This window comes from Choristoneura fumiferana, chromosome 30 (assembly GCF_025370935.1).
Source record: "Choristoneura fumiferana chromosome 30, NRCan_CFum_1, whole genome shotgun sequence".
Classification (NCBI taxonomy): Eukaryota; Metazoa; Arthropoda; class Insecta; order Lepidoptera; family Tortricidae; genus Choristoneura; species Choristoneura fumiferana.
Genome location: NC_133501.1, coordinates 4,780,407 through 4,803,526, shown reverse-complemented (window position 1 = coordinate 4,803,526; position 23,120 = coordinate 4,780,407). Strand labels below are relative to the sequence as shown.

Below are 23,120 nucleotides of genomic sequence, written 5' to 3'. Positions count from 1 at the left end.
ACAGCTGAGCGTAGCGAGGCGAGGTAAATGAAGCGTTCCTATTGACTCATGAATGAAAAACACATTTCTCGGTACATATCCTCGCTTATCTCTGGTTGAAACGCACGCAGCCTGGCACTTGTCCCACCGCTCACGCTTAACGAGTAGCGAGTAAAGCGAGGAACTAGAAACGAGTGGGCGAGCAGCGAGTGTTGTTTTGTCGTTCGGCTGTAAGCGAGTGTTCGAGTGCGACGGGCGATTACTCGCTCCACTCGCTCGAGCGGGGCGGCCGCCAAGCTAACGTCGCTGAGCTAGTTTTATAGCTCTTGTCGCTGCGACAAAAGATGTAAGAGCGAGTTCTCGCCGGCAGTTTGAACGGCCAGCGATCAACTATTAAAAATAAAAAATAAAAACTTTATTTCAGACCAAACAAAAGTACATATTTTTTGTTAGTTATTTATTATTCTTAATTATTAATTATTATTAATATATGTATCCCAATCCCAATCCGCACTGGGCCCGCGTGGGAACTACTGCCCAAGCCCTCTCATTCTGAGGGGAGGCCTGTGCCCTACAGTGGGACGTATATAGGCTGGGATGATGAATATATGTATCTCTTTTACGCACACAGGATCTTATATCTTTTGTTCGTTTCTTGTGCGAGAAAATAGTCGATCGTTTCCTTGCCGGCGGTGGGACAACTGCCTAACGTTGGTGTATTAGGGCCCAGGGGGGCTACCACGAAATTCGAAAATCGAAGTTCGTATCGTACCGTCCTTTTCACCGTCGTATTAAATAATATAAGTGTAAGCTTGCGTACGGCAAGATACGAAGTTGGAATTTTGCACTTCGTAGTATAGGACCAGGTCGTACATTAACCGCACTGTAATCCAGGGGACAAGCCGTTCCGCTGCCTGTACTGCGCGTACGCGTGCCGCGACTCGTCCACGCTGCGCAAGCACCAGGCGCGGCACACCGGCACCGAGAAAATATTCGGCTGCAAGCTGTGCGACGTCACGTGAGTATCCTCGGGTACTGCCTTTTCGCAACGTAACGTTTGGCAACCTGTTCCATTTCGCGAACTGTAGAACTAAATATTTCAGGATTTATTTCAGGGGCATCGTGTAGAACCCTTTAGGTTAGGTTAGTTTTATAAAAATCCTGAATTATTTACAGTTTCAGAAATATTAAACAGTTGGGAAATGAAAAGGTGCGAAATGAAACAGATTGCCAAACGGTATTCGCCGAAACATTAGTAAACCGAGCATCCTACAATGCTGAAGTTTGTGAGTACACGGGCTACTACGAAAATCGAAGTTCTAATTTTGCATTTCGTAGCAATAAAACATTATTCCGTCGTATTTAGTCGGAAAAAGACCCGACTGCCTTGAAAAGTGCTAAAAAGAAGAAAACAAGTCTAGTGGGCTAGAACTTTGTTAAGTAGCTAACTTAAAGTTCAGCAGTCGGGACCCATTCAAATCGTGACCAGCTCAAAAATTCTTAACTAATGGGTACCGACTGTTGAACTTTAAGTTAGCTTAGCTACTTAACAAAGGTTCTAGCCCACTAGACCTGTTTACTAGGCGATCCGATGACGCTAAGGAGTTTATGTAGTGAGCCCATACAAATCCATTATAGAATACTAACCGCTCGAGGCGAGGCGGTACTGGTCGGGTGCCGGGTGGCTGTAATGAGCTGTGACCTTTAGACTGAGCAATTTTTTTGCCTCAATTTTATTATGGAATATGCAAGTAACTTGTATAATGTAATAGGGTCTTCATCTATACTTACAGATGCAAAAGCAAGTCCGCTCTGAAGTTGCACGTGGCGGAGAAGCATTTGGAGGTCGACGTAAGGAAGTACGTGTGCGGCGTCTGCGGGAAACGGTTCAAGGCCAAAGCCAACCTGAGGACCCACATTGTGAGTCCATCCCAGTATATACGTCCCACTGCGGAGCACAGGCCTCCTCTCAGAATGAGAGGGCTTGGGCTGTAGCTCCCACGCGCACCATTGGATTGCTACGCAGGTTTGTGCAGGTTTCCTCACGATGTTTTCCTTCACCGCAATGCTCGTGGTAAATTTCAAATGTAATTCCGCATAGGAATTTCGAAAAACTCAGAGGTGCGAGCCGGGGTTTGAGCCCACGACCTTCTGCTTGAGAGGCGATAGGTGAAACCACTAGGCCACCACGGCTTCACATTGGGAGTACGGTTCTCCAATTTTTGCTTCTGAGACGAAAATATGTTTCCAAAATTTTAGATTTTAGAGGGGGGGGCTACGCTCGATTTTAATAAAAAATTGCACTTGAAAGTTGAATATTTTGCAAAAAAGTCACTGAATCGAAAAAAGACTTATCCAACGATACACTACAAGGTTGGAGGAGAAAAAAAAAACATCGCCACTTTGCGTCTATGGGAGGTACTCAAAAAAATTATACTTTACATATATATTCGTCCCTGAGCAAAGCCGCGGACGGACGGACAGACAGACATGGCGAAACTATAAGGGTACCGTTTTTGCCATTTTGGCTACGGATCCCTAAAAACAGCACGCATGCGATGCGTCACTGCGATTCTGTACCGTCACCGTTTTTTAGCAGCGGTATGGCCGCCCCTTAAATTTTCTACAAGAATGTCAAGAAGTACGAAAAAACTATCTTGAATTTAGAACGTAAAACTTTTTTTTTTTTAGCAAGTCGTCCACGACAGGTCCCGTACGGCCAAGTGCGAAGTTTGCGGGTTGCTCCTGACCAACAGAGGCAATCTCTCTAGTCACATGAGGATCCATGTCGAAGACAAGCCGTATCTCTGTAACGTGGAGCTGTGCGAGAGGAGATTTAAGCATACCGTGAGTATGGCAAACTCCTGAATTTTCCATATCCCATACAAGGTGTGTAAATCTAAAACCTTTTCGTAATAGTTTTGTGTTGTTATTACATTTTAATGTTAAGATGATTTTGAAAACTATGACGTTGACAGTCCGAAATTCAAATTCAAATTCAAATCATTTATTCAGTAAATAGTACGCAATGGGCACTTTTACACGTCATTTTTTAAACTACCAGCGCTTTCGGAAAGACCATCATTGCCACGAAGAATGCGCCGCAAGAAACTTGGCAGAAAGTCATTTTATCAACATAAAATAATTACAAATAAAATATTTACAAACTAGTATACAATTAAATAAAAAAAAATACAAAAAAAAAGATAATACAGGGAAGTATGGGGTCCCTTAGTAACAAAACTAAACACTAACTATTATCTACGTTCAGTGGAAGTGTAGAATGCTTCCACCGTCATAAATTAACTTGTACTTTGTCCTGTGAGGATTAGAATTCTTCACAATTTACGCGTAGTTTTTGATGCTTACAACAGTTAGGCGTTAACTTAGGATAATCCTACATGTTGTAGAGCAACATGATTTTTAGGGTTCCGTACAAAAAAAACGGAACGGAAAAGGATCACTCGTGCGTCGTGCGTCTGTCTGTCTGTCCTTCCGTCTGTCACAGCCAATTTGCTCCGAATCTACTGGAGCAAATCAGGTGAAATTAAGTAGGATGGTATTTTTTTTAAAATAAGACTCATTTTCGGGGTACAAATTAGGAAATTTAAAAAAAAGGTATGCAACCTTACTGTGTCATATATCAAATGAAAGGGCTCGTTATGAGGATCACAAATATATTTTTGTTATTATTGTAAAATTAATAGTTTTGATTTTATGCATGAAAGAAGACGAAATTTGACCCCCCCCCCGATCTCCGAAACTACTGAGCCTAAAATTTGGAAAAAAAGCAAAATATAGTTAATTGCTTGTAGATTGCAGGAAAACCTATAAGAATTATATAAATTGAAAATAAAGTGGTAAACTCAATATTCTTACGGAAAATAGTTCACTAAAATACCACTAGATAGCGCTAGTAGTAGTTAACTTGCGTCTTACAGTGAGGATTTATAATATAACTTTGGCATTGTACGGAACCCTCTCCACGCGGGTTCAACTCAACTTGGCCGGTTTTTTTGGGATTATTTTGACGTTTTAAAATTCCATGTTGGAAAGAAAAAAACCGCTTGCATAACTACATAATTTAAGTCTGGTACAATTTTAGTTGTCTTACGAATAAAAAAATGATTTCTGGGAGTACTATTTTTATTTCAGTGCATGTTGGAAAAAACACTGTACAACACAAAGCCTTCGGATATTAAATATAATGACCCGGATAACTCGGGCTACGGATTAGCCCGAAACATGTCGAGCTAAACTCGATTTAAGACGTGAGTTATCCGGGTCATTATATTTAATATGTGTGAGTCTCGCGGCAGTTTCATGTTCAACAAAGCCTTCGGCGTGAAAGAACTTGCCAGCCTCGTATACCTATCCGGCCGAGACATACTCGCCCTGCAAGCCTTCTTTCCCACCCTCCTCAGTAATGTACTATTAATTTTCGTTTGTCTCAGAGCTCCCTCCGAAAGCATTTGCTATCGCACTACCCGGATAAGCAGTTCGCCTGTGAAATATGCCGCAAACGGTTCATAAAGAAGGCCGACATCGAGCGGCATCTGAAAACGCACAAACCTAAAGTTAAGAGGGTCCAGTGTGATTACTGCGGTGTCCGGTAAGTTATCCAACTGGGTTTATATTAATTGTCCTAATTGAAATTGGCATAACGTTATTTCGCATAATTATTAATTCGCATAACTGAATACGCATAATGGGAATTGGCATAAATTGAATTAGCATAACATTACTTAGCATAAGTATAAAAGAGTAAACATAAAATGATTATTTTAATGAAATTGTAAATTTTATTTCTCAAACTTACTTTTATTTTATTTCTCCTTTGCAGGTTTCTAAGTAAGACTTATTTAACCAATCACATAATAAGAAAGCACAGTCGAACTGAGAAGAAATATATCTGTGATATCTGTGATTTTATCACCACCAATAAGCCAGGTCTCGTCATGCATATTAAACACCGACATAAGAGAATGTTTGTGAGTATAAGTTCAAATTTTTTTATTCAACTTCATAGGTTCAAATCTCATTTTTAGGGTTCCGGAGCCAAAATCTGTCTGTCTGTCCGTCCGCGGCTTTGCTCAGGGACTATCAATGCTAGAAAGCTGTAATTTTGCACGGATATATATGTAAACTATACCGACAAAACGGTACAATAAAAAATTGTAAAAATTTTTTTTTAGGGTACCTCCCTTAGACTTAAAGAGGGGGTTATTTTTTTTTCTCATCCAACCCTATGGTGTGGGGTATCGTTGGATAGGTCTTTTAAAACCATTTAACCAGGGGTTTGCTAAAACGATTTTTCGATTCAGTGATTGTTTGCGAAATATTCAACTTTAAAGTGCAAATTTTCATGAAAATCGGGCGTCCCCCCCCCCCCTCTTAAATCTAAACCGGTGTGTGGAAAAATTTGAAAAAATTCAGGATGGTAGTAAGTATATCAAACTTTCAAGGAAAACTATAACGGGTTAGTTTGCTTGAGAATTATTAGTAGTTTTACTCTTAAATAGCAGCCTAAGGTATGAAATATACCTAAACTTGGAAGATTCCGTATAAAATACGAAATCCTTAGAAAAATATTACTTAATTTTTTCGTAATGGCTACGGAACCCTATTTTGGGCGTGTCCGACACGCTCTTGGCCGGTTTTTTCCATCATCATCATCATCATCATATTAGCTGTAGAGTCCACTGTTGGACATAGGCCTCCAGTTGCTTCGGTTGTAAGCGGCCTGCATCCACCGTGAACCCGGCTTTAACCAGGTCATCCGTCCATCTCGTTGGTGGACGTCCTACGCTTGCCGCGCGGTCTCCATTAGTAATTTTCGGCCCCAACGGCCACCTGTTCTCCGTGCTATATGGCCTGCCCATTGCCACTTCAATGAGCCGATTCGCGTGGCTATTACTTGGCTTTGTATTTATTGAAAAACTAGCGTTTACCCGCGGCTTCGCACGCGTAACTCATGAGATACAGCAGTTGGATTGAAATTCCGGGATTTTATTAAATTCTCGTGGGTATTCCCAAAAAATACATCGTGGTTTTCATTGACGTTAAATTAAAACACCCATGCCTAATTTCATGACTCTAAAACCAGCAGTTTTTATTCAGAGTTTTTATCCCTATCCCGTGGGAATATCGGGATAAAAAGTAGCCTACGTGTTATTCCAGATGTCCAGCTATCTACATACCAAATTTCATGGCTCTAAACCCAGCGGTTATTAGCTCGAGATTTTATCCCTATCCCGTGGGAACATCAGGATAAAAAGTAGCCTATGTGTTATTCCAGATGTTCGCTACCTACATACCAAATTTCGTGACTCTAAGCCTAGCGGTTGTTATTTAGAGATTTTATCCCTATCCCGTGGGAATGTCGGGATAAAAAGTATCCTTTGTTTTAATCCAGGTTATAAACTAACTTTTCGCCAAATTTCATCCAAATCCGTCCAGCCGTTTCAGCGTGAAAAAGTTACAAACATACTCACAAACTTTCACATTTATAATATTAGTAGGATTATTATTTTTCAAAATTCGCATGTCGTTCTGTCGGCTGAATACTATGACTGTAATTGCTTCAGATCTTGTAAACATATTCTGGCAAATAAAGAATTACTGACTTCATCATCATCATCATCATCATCCCAGCCTATATACGTCCCACTGCTGGGCACAGGCCTCCTCTCAGATCAAGAGGGCTTGGGCCATAGTTCCCACGCGGGCCCAGTGCGGATTGGGAACTTCGCACGCACCATTGAATCGCTTCGCAGGTTTGTGCAGGTTTCCTCACGATGTTTTCCTTCACCGCAAAGCTCGAGGTAAATTTCGAATGTAATTTCCGCACATGAATTTCGAAAAACTCAGAGGTGCGAGCCGAGGTTCGAACCCATGACCCTCTGCTTGAGAGGCGATAGGTCAAACCATTACTGACTTACTAGCCTGTTACTACAACTTTTACGTACTACTACTAAAGAATTACTGACTTACTAGTCCGCCTTGTTCCTTTATGGCTATCCGCGGGAGCTACGCAATTTTCCAGGATAAACACTATCCTATGTCCTTCCCCAGGACTCAATCTATGTGTATGCCCCATTCCAGTGATGAGATAACAAACAAACAAACAACTAATACTCATCATCATCCCAGCCTATATACGTCCCACTGCTGGGCACAGGCCTCCTCTTCTGCTTCGCAGGTTTGTGCAGGTTTCCTCACGATGTTTTCCTTCACCGCAAAGCTCGTGTTAAATTTCAAATGTAATTCCGCACATGAATTTCGAAAAACTCAGAGGTGCGAGCCGGGGTTTGAACCCACGACCCTCTGTTTGAGAGGCGATAGGTCAAACCATTACTGACTTACTAGCCTGTTACTAAAACTTTTACCTACTACTACTAAAGAATTACTGACTTACTAGTCCGCATACAGGTGTTGGGTAGCTACGTGTAAAGTAGCAACGTGTGATAGCCGAGGTATTTTTGAACATTTTTAGCCATATATCTCTTAGCCGAAATTTGATATATTTTTCTAATTGAAATTTAGAAATTTAAGAAAATACCCAGAATTTTTTTTTTTACGCGACTGGATGGCAACGAGCAAGTGGGTTCCTGATGGTAAGAGATCACCACCGCCCATAACATCTGCAAACACAGGGTATTGCAGCGTTGCCAACCTAGAGGCCTAAGATGGGATACCTCGCGTGCCAGTAACTTCACCGGCTGTCTTACTCTCCACGCCGAAACACAACAGTGCTGCTTCACGAGGATTAGCGAGCAAGATGGTGGTAGCAATCCGGGCGGACCTTGCACAAGGTCCTACACCTGCAAAAATCACGAAAAATTTGATAATCACGAGTCAATATTGCCCCAATGAGCGTTAATTTGTAAACAAAATCTTTTATTTCGGATAGTTTAATGTGTATTGCCACAAAAACAAAATGGAGGCATTCGAAATTACTTAAAATGTCTTAGGTTGGCACAGAGTCGTTTTTCTGTGCCATAAAAATAAAAATAAATGTTCAAACATTTTTAAAAACATGCCTGTTTATTGTTCTTTCTTTTAAGGTATCACTCAATCACATTGCTTGCTGAATCTGACTGACTGACTGACTGTATTTAAAGATCTTCTAAACTTCGCTTGTGTCCACCCTGGTTTTTTTCCAGCCTGTATAACAAAATGTCTTATTTTTACAGGAAACCTAAGACTAAAATAAAGGAAGAGCCTCTAGAATTGGATGATGTTAGCCAATACACGGATTTGGTGCCGAAAGCGGAACCAATGGACGGTGAGTACTACAAGCATCATCATCTCAGCCGTAGGACGTCCACTGTTGGACATAGGCCTCCCCCATAGACCTCCAGTCGCTTCGGTTGGTAGCGGCCTGCATCCACCGTGAACCTGCGGCTTTAACCAGGTCATCCGTCGTCGTTTGTATGTATGTATGTAACGAGCAAGTGGGTCTCCTGGTGGTAAGAGATCACCGCCGCCCATAAACATCTGCAACACCAGGGGTATTGCAGATGCGTTGCCAACCTAAAGGCCTAAGATGGGATACCTCAAGTGCCAGTAATTTCACCGTGTCTTACTCTCCCGAAACAACAGTGCAAGCACTGCTGCTTCACGGCAGGGTCAGCGAGCAAGATGGTGGTAGCAATCCGGGCGGACCTTGCACAAGGTCCTACCACCTGCACCTGCTGTTGGGTCTGCCGGGGATACTTAGAACCTCCTGCCCCGCCATTACTGCGACCGCTACCGTAGTCGGGACTGGGGCTGCCGGGAACTAGGTAGGAATTGTACTTTCATTTGAGGTTTATGAGGGGGGGGGGAGGGTGCCAATACTCGCCACGCTTGGCAAGCGGGCCATCAAACATTACTGGACTTTTATAATGGTTCAGAATAAAAAAGCTTTAGTTACGGTCTTGAATAAATATGTAGATATAGTCTGTCAAAAAAGAGAAGAAATTAAAAAGTGGCAACACTGTAGTGTCCTCCCTTTTTGGTTTGACAGAGCTTGAAAGGGATGACACTACAGTGTTGCCACTTTTTAATTTCTTCTCTTTTTTGACAGACTATAGCTCCATACCAATTTTTTTATTAACTTTTTTAATAATAAGGGGCTGTTTCACCATTCATTGATAAGTGTTAACTGGCGGTTAGGTGTGATGCCGTCTCTATTTGTTTTGTTCGAGTGACGGAGACGGCATCACATTTAACCGTCGGTTAACGCTAATCAATGGATGGTGAAACAGCCCCTAAGTTTAATATATTTTTGTTAATATGATCCCTAGTGGAGAATCAATCTATTGTATTTTTATTTAATTACTGGAGTTTTTTATAATTTTGTTTTTTATATTATTATCAGTCTATTTTACATTATATTTAATTAAATAAACCCGGATAATTCAAGTCTCAAATCGAGTTTAGCTCGACATGTTTCGGGCTTTAGGTTTATTTCATTACATATGGGTGAGGGTAGTTTCATATTCCTAATTTATATTATCATAGACGACTTCAATATAAATCCCTGTAATTTTATATTTATGTAATTTATATATTATATTGAATGAATAAATAAACCAAACTATTAAAATCGGTTCTTTAGTTTAGACGCAATCTTAATTCAGGTTTTTTTCCTTTTTTTTAGCCGAAGAAGTATTATCAAAATTAGCAGCAGAGAACCAAATTGAGGAGGTCCCTGAAGAAGTATTTAAAGAGCTGATCGACCCTCTGAAGGAAAGGCCAGAGCCGGTTTTAAGACATACACTGGACCACCGGCGCCCTGGTAAGAGTAGTACAGTTTATCATTTAAAATCATCATCATCATCATCATCATGTGTGAAAGTGAAATATAAGAAATCTTGATATTTTTCATATAAATCTTTATTTTATCCCATTAACATTATAAATGCAAAAGTTTGTAAGTTTCTGTGTTTCTTTATTTGTTTCTTTGTTACTTCATCACGTCTAAACCGCTGAACCGATTAAGATGGTTTTTTTTTTATATTTTGTTATGTTCATTGTATTGTATTTTTTTTAATGTGGCAATAAATGTCTTTATTTTTTTATTTAAATTCGGTATACAGATAGTTTGCGTCCAGGGGAAGGACAGAATAGTTTTTACTCCGGAAAATTTATCTTCCTCTCTTATCTTTACTTACTGGCCTTACTGCCACTGTCAGTGTCATAATGTCCGATTGCAGATCTAAATCTAATTTCTTAGTATAATCTACGAGTAAATTGTGGAGAATTCAAATCTTCACAGAATAAAGTACTTGGATCGTCTACCTACGTCATAGTGTCAGTAATTGCTTATTTTTTATGTAATAAATTCATTACATTGTATTAAAATTAAACAACTACAGGAAACTATTTAAAAAGTATTTATCTCGAAATGCTTTTCAATTTACTATACATTGTGAAAAAAATAACGGGTTTATATATTACCAGTTGGTATTATAAGACGGGAACTTTCTTCAGAATCGCATAAATACACGAGAGACGAGGATATAGAGGCGCAAGTCAAAAGGAGTGTCAAAGAGCTACTGGAGAGAACGAGAAAGAAGAAGGCCGCGCTAGCCCTGGAGCGAACGAGACGGAAATACAATAGACTCATGAAGAAAGCTCTCCAGAATTGTGCGATTAAAGGTAAGACTATTTCCTAAATTTTTCTGTGGGTATTTAGAACACATCTGTACCCAAATATACAATACAGTGACAAGAAAATCCTGTTAATGAACTAAAAGAATTTCTTTGCTCGCCCGCGACCTTATGATAGCTAAGTTTATTCAAAATATGCGTGTTCCTCCACCTCCACACTGTAAGAACACACAAACCCATATAGATGGGTGCTAGCACCACCACCACACTACACTGACGCGTTTCGAACTCAACCAGAGCTCATCTTCAGAGCAACACAACCGTACACCATGCTACCATTTGTTAGTCTAACATAAACTAAGCTATCATAAGGTCGCGGGTGAGCAAAGAAATTCTTTTAGTTCATTGATATGGACCTCCGCAAAGTAACGCCTGATTCAATAAATTCAGAAAATCCTGTCCTTATAAGTACAGGATCTAATTAAACCCACATTAAGGTCCATCGTTTGTCATCATCGTCATTCCAGCCTATACTCTGTTTATTAAACCAAGATAAGTACTAAAATGACGTTTCATGTGTTACCTGTTTTTTACATCCCATAAATAGTGATGTGCCACAACCGGTAATCACCGAAAAGTTTCGGTAAGTGCCTATGTTATACGTATAAAATTTTAAGGTATGAACGGATCTGCGACGTACTAACACACGTATGGCACTTAGGACATATCTTTAATGAAAATGCCACCGTTTAGGAGATATTTTTAATTTTTGTAGATGTTGATGTTTAACCTTAATAAGGCTCCATTTATTGGAGCATACTGCCACAAATCAAAGCAGCTATCGATTACGTACCTGACAAAGAATATTTTAGAGCTATTCGTATTTTCAATAATTACAATGGAAATTGTGACGTATAATGAAATTAATAAGGTTCAGTTCCAACTCAATGCAAGTGGTCGCTAAATCGCCTCTACCTTATTAAGAGTTAAGTTTTATTTTGATTCTAAGCAGCTCTAGATTCTAAAAGCTCAATGCTTATGGAAAGTAGAATATTGAATGATTTAATTTTATTTTTGTTTCCATAAAATATTATGTTTATCGATTATTTGCAATTATGTCGAAAACCGAAATCAGAGAGCAGCACTATTCGTATTGTGCTGGTCACATTATTTTTACATTTGACATTTCATACTGTCGCTTTAGCATCTTGGTTTAATAAACAGAGTATATACGAGTACATCTCACTGCGGGGCACAGGCATTCTCTCAAAATGAGAAGGCTTGGGCCGTAGTTCCCACGCGGGTCCAGTGCTGATCGGGAACTTCACACACCATTGAATTCCTTAGCAGATTTTGTGCAGGTTTCCTTACGATGTTTTCCTTCAGCATAAAGCTCGTGGTAAATTGCAAATGTAGTTTCGCACATGTATTTCGAAAAAATCACAGATGCTAGCCCGCATTGAACCCACGATCCTCTGTTTAAGAAGATATGTGTCGTCAGATCACTGGGACACCGCGGCTTTTTGGGCCATCATGTTACGCTATGCCAATAATGTATTTTTTTTGCCTTCAGAACGGCGTAAAATTCAATATTACAACAAGCAAATTGATAATAAAAATACATTAACAAAAACTGTAGATCGAACTGAAGAGAATGATAATAAAACAAGTTTCAACAAACAAAAGAATGAATTATTGGTAGAACACTTTTCAATAGATGATATCGATAAAACAAATGAAGCTACAAACGATACAAATAAAGAAAGAACAGATGACACAGAATATAGTCCAACTCTGAATAAAAACATGTTAATAGGAGAGATTCCAACTAATCAAGATCCTGAAGTAAATATAGATGATGAAATCATATGCCAGAATAGAGATAATACAAGTTTCAGAAAAGCACATAATGACTTATTAGTTGAAGAGCTACCTGTTAATTTAGACTCAATTGATGGTACAGATAATACGGGTAATAACAACGCAAATGAAGTCATAACCGCTGCTGAGCAAATAGACGGTCAAACTGAAGAAAACGATCAAGTTGAAAAAGCGGAAGGAAGAAATAAGAAATTGAAACTAAATATACACCAGTGCTATGTTTGCTTCAAGGTAAACAAATTTGTAATGCATAAAATTTAGTGGACCAATTTTATTAATATTATTTTAATTATTATAGGAATACATCAAAAATAAAACAAAAAAGGCTGGTGTCGCGTTAATTTGTAATTAATAATGTAAAGGAATTGGTCCGTTCCCTCTCCTCCCCGTAATAAGCTCCAGGGAGTGAAAGTCCGGCACTGTCTGGACCCTCTCTTCACAGTCCATAATGGACTTTTCCCGTCTCCACGCCGCCATGGGAGTATAAAGCACCTCATATAAATCTTGAAAGCTAAAATCAAGTAAAGAAAAGCAAGGACCTAGAGGCTTTGACCCGTAATGCGACTTAACTCGAAAATTGGTCATTTTTTTGATAATTTTAAGCATTTTTTTTTAATTGTAATCAATTACCTATGTTATTCGGTGTCTATATTTTAAAGCTAGTTTCTTTTTTCAGCTGTTTGAGACAAAGGGAAACCTACTGGACCATTGCAAATCCCATTTCGACGTGAGCAATATAAAAACATGGAAGAAATGTCCGCTATGCAAATACACTACAGACTTAAGCGTAACCAAGCATCTAAAAACCGTACACGACATAGAAATAAAACTGCCATACGGAACATTCAAAGATGATAATAACGATATACTAAAATCTAAATATTACTACGATGTCGGTGATGAAATAATAAACAAAGTAGAGATAATACCAAGTCTGAAAAATCTGAATAGGCTTGAATATACAAAAATAGATAAAGCTAATAGAAAAAACAAGGATAAAGGTATCACTAGAAATAAGCTGGTTAAAAAGGGTAAAGAATGGATCGTGGTTAAAGAGAAAGTTAAAATAAAAGATTGTTTACTTCCAAAATTAGATGAAACTGCTAATTTAAATGTAACTGGTGGTTATATAGAACATATGAAAGAACTATATCGTGTTGCCAAGAAGAAGGGTGTTAAAATGCTATTTCCCTGCGATTCCTGTGACAAAGTTTGTCAAACTCTCAGTGCTTTGAAACTTCATGGTAGAAAACACGAAGTTAATCCTAAACCTTTTAGACCTAAAGTTTGGAAACATAAGGTTAATGTTAAAAAGAATAAACCTAATGAGGCTAAACCTAAAAAATCGAATAAAGTTAAAGTAAAAACTATTATAAACAAAAATGTAGAACTGCCAAAGCTAGATAGAAGAACGAAACAAGCCCAAAATGATTTGTATAAAGAAGCCAATAGACAATCTAAGCCACAGCCTATAGTAAATAAACATAGATGTAATCGGGAACTTAAAGAATTCTACGAAAGCAACATAAGAGGCGGTGATATAGAATTTTGGCAATTCCTTAAGATTTACAATAAAATGAGTAGAGAGAACATCAATGATTTTTCTGATTTGGAAAGTACTACAGCATTTGGGTACCATACTGAAGTACCTGTTAGTAGCAATACAGAAGTAGAAAAAGATACAAATAAAAATGACGCGAGAAGCAAAGTCAGTGTAAGAAATAGAAATACGAGAGTGCTAGAATTTAAAAAGGCAAGATTAAGTAAGAAAGAAATTGAGAAGAAGAGGAATGAAATAAAGAAGAAATTGAGAGAGGAAATAAGACGTAGAGCTGGGAGAGAAGATTAGGTAATAATTGATGAAGAACAATACCTAAGATTAAGCATAATACTTAGTGCAAAAATTAGGTTTAATTAATATATTTATACTAATAATGTTAAAAATGGGAAAGTGTGTGCGTGTATGTATCTTGTTAACCCTTTACGCTAAAAGGGTCTATAGATTTGTATGAAAATTGTTATGCAAATCTCTGGAATTTCGATGTTTCGACGGAATATGATAAAACCCGAAACGTCAACCGCTAAATTTAGAGACTTGAAATTTGTCACGGATGCAACCTTATTGAAGACCATGATGTAATTTTTGGAAATTCCAATGGGAATTTTGTATTATCCCCGGAATTTCAATTCGACTGTTATATCTAATAGATTCGAGCGAAGCCGCGAGTGAAGTTTAGTATTCAATTCATAAATATGGGTAGCTTAGAAAAAATCAAAGTATTAATGAGTAGACACCTTTTCTAATTACAGATATATTGGTTTATGTATTTCGATCGGCAAAAGTCTGATTTAAATCGGAATGCGACGACATATGAAGTGTCAATCAATTTATTGTTTGTGTAGTGACACTCATGTGCAATATGAAACGTTTTAGGGTGAAAAATATTATAAATATTTACCGTAAAACAGGGCCCAATTGCATAAGAAATTACAAGCTAAATAGTATTAGCAATTCTGTATTGGAATTCACTAATACTATTTGCTTGTAATTTGTTTGTTATGCAATTGTGCCCAGATATCATTACTTGTATTTTGCGTATAGATTAATTTAAATACAGTGTTATTAAACTATATGGAACTAAATAATAATATTTAGCATCTAATGTCAAAACGGCTGTACAGGATCTAGTAAATAATGTTTTTCCATCGTATTTGTCGGTCAATTTACAATTAGCTTCAGTAAACTTCAGTAAGCTGGTTGAGAAAGGTGTACTGAAGCTAATACGGTATTTGACAACTCTTGAATTTGCCATGCCATATATTAATTATGAAAATATAGGTATATACCTATATTTTACACACTGGTGGTTATTATACACTGGTATAGCGAAGAGAAAACTTAAATCGGTTGAAAATTGGATTTATAGTGATTTTTTGAAAAATCTATTTACCTACCTGTCACTTGCGTGTGACGTCACATGCCAGTATGTCTTCCTCTATCTTATCTTGAATTTCAAACCTATATAACTTTGTTATTTGTAAAGGTAGCATAAAAATTGTTTCTCTATTCGGCTGTTTCACCATCCATTGATTAGTGTTAACTGACGGTTAAATGTGATGCCGTCCCTATTTGATTTGTTCGAATAGACAGAGACGGCATCACATTTAACCGTCAGTTAACACTAATCAATGGATGGTGAAACAGCCCCTTAATTTATAATACATATAAAAAATAGTTAAATACCGTATTGAGAGAGCCATTTTGCGCTAAATCTTTACTATTGTAGTATTGGATTGTAATTACGTACATATTGTAAAAATTATATTGTTTCGACCACTGTAGCGGCCGTGGTCACGAGTAGACTGAAATGTAGGGTATTTAGCGGCGCGAATTCTTCGAACTACCCGCACTTAATCTTTTGACACCCCAAGGAGCGGTAGATCGCCATAGTTTATTTATTAGCCTTTTGTAAATGGCGCGTTATGTTTGTTTTGGTCATTCTATTTAAATTTGCACATGAAGGCTCAGTTTCATTAGTCGATAAACAGCGTGCGGTGTAGCGACACGTGTTTTTTTTTATGATATGATGATGGCGGTAAGCATCCGTAAATCAAGTAAAACTGGTCATTGATGTCACTAGTCTCTGTATGAAAAAAGGTATTTACCACTATGTTTTGAAATGAATAAATTAAAGAACAAATTACATTCAATGAAATTTATTTTTTACTGCAATAAACATGAATCATGCGTTTTTACTTTTACTATCCCCTTTTAAATGGTTAAAGTAAAAGTTCAAAACATAATTTGTATGTACCATATATAGTCTGTTTACGCAAAAGAAAATGTGCATTTTTTAGTAGAATAAACCTTTTGCATAATTTAAACAAACTGAACACACACAACTGAACCAATTACTTTGCTCACTCGCAACCTTATAGCTTTGCTACGTTTATGGAAGAAATGTGTGTTCATGCAGGTCCTCCACCGCCACACTGTGAAAGCACACACAAATCAGAAATGTAGCTATCATAAGGCCGCGGGTGAGCGGAGTAATAGTTTCAGTTCATTGTATTACGTCTTTAATAGTTTAATTAAGTCTAGAGCTATATTGTAGCGCGTTTATTTTTTTGTTACTTTGTTGAATTAGTTTCTTAGTTTAAATAAATAAAATGTTACTTTAAACAGTATTTCATTCCCTTATTACATTATGTAAATTTTAGCATTAGAAAGAAGGTAAGCAATCTGGAGGTCTTTTTATTGAAAAATAGGTCACACAGCAAATATATAACAATTTTATAGCTAGGATGTATGTTCATTTACATTCTTTTGGTTTCATAAAGTGATATAGGTAGTCATTCACGACGTGCCGTGGTTCTTATTACAATGTCATTAATGCCTAATTTTGACAAAATCACGCGTCTTCGTGGTTGGCTCTAGGTATACAGTAAGCCGTCTTTGTATAGTTTGTAGAGTTGAAAGTGAATGATTACACACACAGTTACAAAAGAACTGGTTGCGCAAAAGAAGAATGAATGAAATCCTACTTATATTATAAATGCGAAAGTTCGTGAGTGAGTATGTTTGTTACTTCTTCACGCTGAAACGGCTGGACGGATTTGGATGAAATTTGGTATGTAGATAGCTGGAGATCTGGAATAAAACATAGGCTACTCTTTATACCAATATTCCCACGGGATAGGGATAAAATCTCGAAACAACAACCGCTGGCTTAGTCATGAAATTTGTGATGAATGTTTTTAGACTGTATAGATCAATAACCCAATTTTTTTTCCCCGACATTTAAATTCCCATTCGCATTTTAATGTAACATCAATGAAAACCACGATTTAGTTTACGGGAATAGCCACGGGAATTTTTAAAAATCCCGAAATATCAATTCAGCTACTGGATCTAATGATGTACGTGTGCGAAGCCGCGGGTAAACGCTAGTGAATGAGTAAATGTCAAAATCCTGCTGTCGTTACACGACAATGTTCTTGTGTGCGTGACCTCAACGCTGGTGGCACTATCACCCATCAATGAAGTCTCAGGGCATCTATTATGAAAAGGTGGTAATGCGGCACGAGCAAATGAAATTCGTTTATTGCAATCGCCCTATTTTCTAGGACATCAACACAAATCACCTGCTGCCTGCAATTTTCGTTAGTCTCCATGCAACTGGAAAAAAAGGTATGAGTTGTTATTATAATTACAAATAGTGACCTGCTGGCTTTGCATGAGTGCAACTTGGAAATAACAAAGGAAAACAATTTAGGAGAAATTTTGATAACAGACAAACCCACAAACAGCCGAACCGGATGGATTTGGGTGAAATTTGGTATCTAGATAGCGGGACCTCTGAAATGACACATAGGCTACTCTTTATCTTGATATTTCCACAGGATCAAGATAAAATCCCAAAATGTCAACCACTAGGACTGGAGACATGAAATATGGCACGGTTGCTTATTAAGCAACATTAATTAAACCCAGTTTTGGGAATTCCTATGGGAATTTTATTCAACTTCAACTTATTTTTTGACAACCGGTTGCTTTAGATACATAGGTGTAAGCAACCACTACTGCCAATGACTCCTGACAGCGGCAGTGTTTATTTTGTCTGCCCGGGGGTCTATTGTGTAATGTTTCTGACACTCCGCCCGCCCGCCCGGATTGCTACCACCATCTTGCTCGCTAATCCTGCCGTGAAGCAGCAGTGCTTGCACTGTTGTGTTTCGGCGTGGAGAGTAAGACAGCCGGTGAAATTACTGGCACTTGAAATATCCCATCATAGGCCTCTAGGTTGGCAACGCATCTGCAATCCCCCTGGTGTTGCAGGTGTTTATGGGCGGTGGTGATCTCTTACCATCAGGAGACCCACCTGCTCGTTTGCCATCCAGTTGAATTAAAAAAAAAACGCGATCACAAACTAATGACAGTTTTCGCATACAAAATCTGTCATTTGATTGTGATCACGTGGCAGGAACGCTACGCAATAGACCCTCAGTTTTTAAGCAGTTTCTAAACTGTTGATGCTGTAGATATATTATAATTATAAACTCACTGCTTCAGCGATATCGATCCAGTCCATAGCTTTCACCATGTTATCATTCTTTGAAGGCTTCTTGTCCCAATTCCAGTATACAAAGTCTTTGAAGCCACCAGCCACCTGTTTGCAATTGACAAATCAATTTCTAAGACAGGCTATTCAAGTATTCTTTTTCCATTGTCGTACAATCAACCTAATTGGGTAATTTTGGATAAGTCTATGTAAAAAAATACCCTTTATATACTTCGTTTTTTTTTTGCTTTGGAAAAAGGGTAAGGGTAAAGGCAAAAAGGGAAAAGTTGAAGAGTCTTTTTATTGAAAAACGTTATTACAAAATTATAATGTTAACTAATTATTTTATTACTTATGAAACCAAAATACTATATACTATATCGTCACTACTTTAAAAAAAAAAGTAGTAATTCAATAATTTTTATATACTTTATGAACATATCAAAACTTCAATTTTGTGGACATTTTTCAGTAGTTATATGAACATTATGTCAAGGTTCAATTTTGTGGACATATTGAATTTAGTTATGAGATGTTTTCAAAGTAGTGACGCTATGTCCTTGCTAAGTGTTACATATTTGCTGTGACTTATTTTTCAAAAGTATTTTTCAATAAAAAGACTTTGTCAAGATCGCTTACCTTCTTTCTAATGCTAAAAAAAAAGGTGAAAAAGCATTAACCAAGTAGTCCATGAAGATTATCATATAATTATCATTTATGTACAAGCAGTGTTTAACAGACATCAATATTGTATGGAATATTTACATGGAACTTGCGTTCGGCGTCTTCAGACAACGGCCTTTTGGTTTCAGTGACGATGACAGCCCTATATCCTTCGGGGAAACTCATTTTAGTGCCATCCAGGGGATGACCTCGAAAAGAAGCTGTCAATTCTGCAAAAATAATAGATAAAGGGTTCATTAATTTACTAAACATTGTTTGTTTACGTAAATAAACTACAATAAATAATGTTTAGTTACCGCCGTTTTCTTCGGCGAGATATGGCTCGAAGTATTTTTTAACATTTGCAGGTCCGTCTTCTTCCACTTTACAAGGCACATAGTGAGCTCGTTGCTCAAAGGCCTCTTTGTTTGTCTTTTGCAGCGTATTTTCTACATGAATCGACATATTTTAATCATTTACCTACTTTGCCAATTGAAATTGTTTGCGATATATATTGAGTTGTGCTCATAGGTTGAGCTAATAGCCTAAGCCCTAATAGCTATATTTTTGAGGTTATCGCAAAAAGCCCGCCAAATGTTTTGTTGACAACAAATTAACTAACTGACGGACACGACGACTGATGGTGACCACACCACACAGTGAGTGACATTTTGTGATGAATGCACTGCACGTATGTAACGTATGTTTATGAATTTATGTATCCAGTAGTCCAAAATTTCAAACAAATTCTACAATGTGAAAGTGCTACACCATACAAGCATAAAATTATAAGAAGAATCTGGTTAAAAAGTAAGCTCTAAAAATAATTTGTATTGTTGAAGTGTATCTTTGAATCGTTTGGATTCTCTTTCGTAATAAAATATTTTTTATATTGAAAACATACTTCATAAACTTCTAGATATTTTTTTTCACTATGGCAATCTTTCTCTGTTCAAAAGATTAGTTCTGACGATTTTAATCTTAAACTCAATGGATTTGTTTTCCAATTCAAATTTGTTAAAATAAGGTCAAAAATACTCAACGCGTATGGATTAGGTATGAAACAAACGGTAGAACACTTTTGAGAGAGATGGCACATGGATGGCACAGAAGTATCGAGTTGATTGCTGTTTGAAAAGTGGTTTCTAAACAAGTGTTGCCATAAGACCTTGCCATATCAAAAAGTGCAAAAAAAAGTCAGCAGGGCTACTACAAAACTCGCAACTCGAAGTTCGTATCGTACCGTTCCTCTCGCTCTCGTACTAAATAGTTAAAGTGTCAGAGAGACCGCACGACACAAACTTCGAGTTTTGTAGTAGCCCTGCTGAACTCCTTTGCAAAATGTCAAACGGTCCAGTCCAACCAAATTTATAAGTTCCTTTATTTCTAAAGAAAATTAGGTAAATCTTCAATATTGTAGTACATTATTATGATTATGACCGTGAATTTTATGACGTTACCAGTAAATACCTACACGTAACCGGGTGTTCCTGTATTTAATTGTACTGATCTAGATTGTTTGCACAGTTGTGTTAAAAATATTATTGTTATCGTTATTTACGTCATTGTAAATAGTTTGGCAGTGTTCCCGTGTTTGTGTTACGATTTTGTTGACTCACAGTCATTTGAATCGCCTAGCGAGTGACTGGGGACCGTGCGACCTTGAACCTGCAACAGCTGTTTGTAAGTATATCTTTTTGTAATTAAAAAAATAACTACTTTTTAAAAGTATTCGTATTATTTCTGTGAAAACTGTAAGTAAAAGAGTAATGGTATGATTCAGACGGCGAAATAAACAAAAAGTGGATGCTTCCTTTCAAAATTTCGCAATAATTATGATCATTTGCATTGCTTCCAAGTAGATTCTTATAAGATAATATTTATTTATTTCCAAATCAAATTATTTACTTCTTTTATGTTTTTTTTCTTGTATTAGTTCATTTATACATTATCTTCATCAATGTAACTTTCAAAATGTTATAATATCAACCTACTTATATCACTATTCCAACTAGAAAAAGTGGTCAGTTTTTAGACTAAAGTAAAAAGTAACAAAATAAAAATATCAAATCATAGGAATGAAGTAGGACTAAATTGGTCAGTTGCAGGCATTGCACAATATATATGTTGTTTGAACATAATCAGAGATTACTCATTATTATGAAACATTATACAGTTTTTGTGACTTTATGACAATGTAGTAATTAATGCATGTATTGTATCAGTGGTCTGAAAAAGCTTGTATTAAAACGAAATTTTTGCTAAACTTTTTTACACTTTGCTGCCTTTGTTTGTAATTCTACATAGAGAAATAAAATCCACCAATTTTTTTTTGTGAAGATTTAGTGCACCTGTGTGACTATGCCAGCTGCATTAGAAGACTTGATTTGATTATTTACTGCCTTATTGAAAAAAAAAGGTGATGACCATAAGGAAGGTGGGATGACGATATCAGACAGGTCGCAGGAATATCATGGAATAGAGTGGCTATAGAAAGACGAGAATGGAGAAGATTGGAGGAGGCCTTTGCCACCTGGCAAACGGACATGCAAAAAATAAGCAAACAAGAAATCTATGAATAAAAGAGAAGGAAAGAAGTGAAGAAATACATTTGTACATTCTTGTAATGTCACATGCTGTCCGATTAAAGGCTAAAGGCTAAGGCCTCATTGTGTGTGTGTGTTGTCGTCCTATGGTACCCCAGTGGTACAAAGGGCCTTCGTGAGACGTCGCCATCCGCTCCTGTCCTGCGCCTGTTGCTCAGGCTAAGGTCTCATTGAATACATTCAAATCAGTCAAATATGTCTCATGGCTATCCTTAGTATGCACTCCACCAAATATGTCCCAAGTCATCAATCTACCTATATAATAAGATCCCCACCATAAGATTTTAAACCAGCATTTCTCATCTTTTATCAAGGGTAGACTAGCACTTTCATAACATCGCACACCTATACTTCATTTTAGTCTGAGAAAGGCCTATATAAAAATGCTGTATTATTTTGTGTTGATGCCCCTTCAAACTAGATGTGCAACATTATCTACAGAACCCTAAAACTGTTTGCTCCTATTTTTTTTTAACAAATGTACTTAAGACTTAGATGGGTAGAAGTGTGAAGTAAAGTATGGGTGGTAGTGATTAGGGTGCCGCATGACGGATTCCTTTGATGCGTTTCATCCTTGCAAATTTTTGTTTATTGACAAAACTAGATGTGCATTACATCATCTACAGAACCCTAAAACTGTTTGCTCCTATTTTTTTTTAACACATGTACTTAAGACTTAGATGGGTAGAAGTGTGAAACTGTGAAGTAAAGTATGGGTGGTAGTGATTAGGGTGCCGCGTGACGGATTCCCACTCCCGTACCTACTTTGATGCGTTTCATCCTTGCTAATTTTTTGTTATATTGACAAAAGAGAAAATGGGGACTGAATATCTTCTATATAAATAAAAATGAATCGTAAAACGTGTTGCTAAGCGCAAAACTCGGGAACGGCTGGACCGATTTCACTATTTTTTTTTGTTGCATACGTTATTGTCAGGAGAAGGTTTTTATGGAAGAAAATTTAGAAAAATTACAACGGGAGCGAAGCCGCAGGCAACAGGTAGTCAAAAATAAATATATCTAAAGTTAAAAAGTCAAAATATTGAAAGTAGCAATATTATTATTTTTCCCCTAGAAACTACCAAATTAAAAACTACATGACATAATCAGGCTGTCTTAATTATAAATACTTTTTTTTGTTTACCAACACAGCTAAACATCTGGCCAAACAGTAGCAATGCCAAGAGCGAGACAATTCTGTTGCCAAGTTCAATTTGGCTGTTGGAGTAAATTTGTATCACCTTTCATATAATTCCGGATAAAAAAACGAATGAAAAGAACATTTGACTTTGTTCTTAAAATAGGCTGGCTGGGACTCGAGGACATTTGG

At 37.4% G+C, this 23,120-nt stretch overlaps 2 protein-coding genes across 3 annotated transcripts in view; one reads left to right on the top strand and one right to left on the bottom strand.

Annotated features, from left to right (window-relative positions):
• LOC141444482 (uncharacterized) overlaps nucleotides 1-17,335 on the top strand; it is a 30,939-nt gene extending 13,604 nt beyond the window's left edge. Inside the window, exons 5-14 of the mRNA XM_074110033.1 lie at nucleotides 874-997; nucleotides 1,773-1,899; nucleotides 2,671-2,826; nucleotides 4,434-4,591; nucleotides 4,823-5,008; nucleotides 8,103-8,266; nucleotides 9,626-9,763; nucleotides 10,459-10,626; nucleotides 12,152-12,690; nucleotides 13,136-17,335. Coding sequence (XP_073966134.1) covers nucleotides 874-997; nucleotides 1,773-1,899; nucleotides 2,671-2,826; nucleotides 4,434-4,591; nucleotides 4,823-5,008; nucleotides 8,103-8,266; nucleotides 9,626-9,763; nucleotides 10,459-10,626; nucleotides 12,152-12,690; nucleotides 13,136-14,308 — 2,933 coding nt within the window. The 3' untranslated portion in view covers nucleotides 14,309-17,335. The remainder of the gene's footprint in view (nucleotides 1-873; nucleotides 998-1,772; nucleotides 1,900-2,670; nucleotides 2,827-4,433; nucleotides 4,592-4,822; nucleotides 5,009-8,102; nucleotides 8,267-9,625; nucleotides 9,764-10,458; nucleotides 10,627-12,151; nucleotides 12,691-13,135) is intronic.
• On the bottom strand, nucleotides 16,799-19,830 carry LOC141444545 (ribonuclease H2 subunit C). Of its 2 annotated transcripts, XM_074110112.1 has the most exons (5): nucleotides 19,502-19,830; nucleotides 19,287-19,414; nucleotides 18,525-18,629; nucleotides 17,605-17,638; nucleotides 16,799-17,110 (listed from the first exon to the last, which is right to left on the bottom strand). In XM_074110112.1, the coding sequence occupies exons 1-4, from the start codon at nucleotides 19,647-19,649 to the stop codon at nucleotides 17,624-17,626; spliced, it is 396 nt and encodes a 131-aa protein (XP_073966213.1). In that variant the 5' UTR covers nucleotides 19,650-19,830; the 3' UTR covers nucleotides 16,799-17,110; nucleotides 17,605-17,623. The 2 variants fall into 2 exon arrangements, with proteins under 2 accessions (XP_073966213.1, XP_073966212.1); XM_074110111.1 differs by having other exon boundaries at nucleotides 16,799-17,638.
• Nucleotides 19,831-23,120: the final 3,290 nt, after the last annotated feature.

Coding starts and splice junctions, on each gene's coding strand:
- LOC141444545 (XM_074110111.1), bottom strand. CDS start 19,649: ATGTCGATTCATGTAGAAAATACGCTGCAAAAGACAAACAAAGAGGCC. Junction 19,415..19,501: donor TCTCGCCGAAGAAAACGGCG/GTAACTAAACAT, acceptor TTATTTTTGCAG/AATTGACAGCTTCTTTTCGA. Junction 18,630..19,286: donor ACGCCGAACGCAAGTTCCAT/GTAAATATTCCA, acceptor AATTGCAAACAG/GTGGCTGGTGGCTTCAAAGA.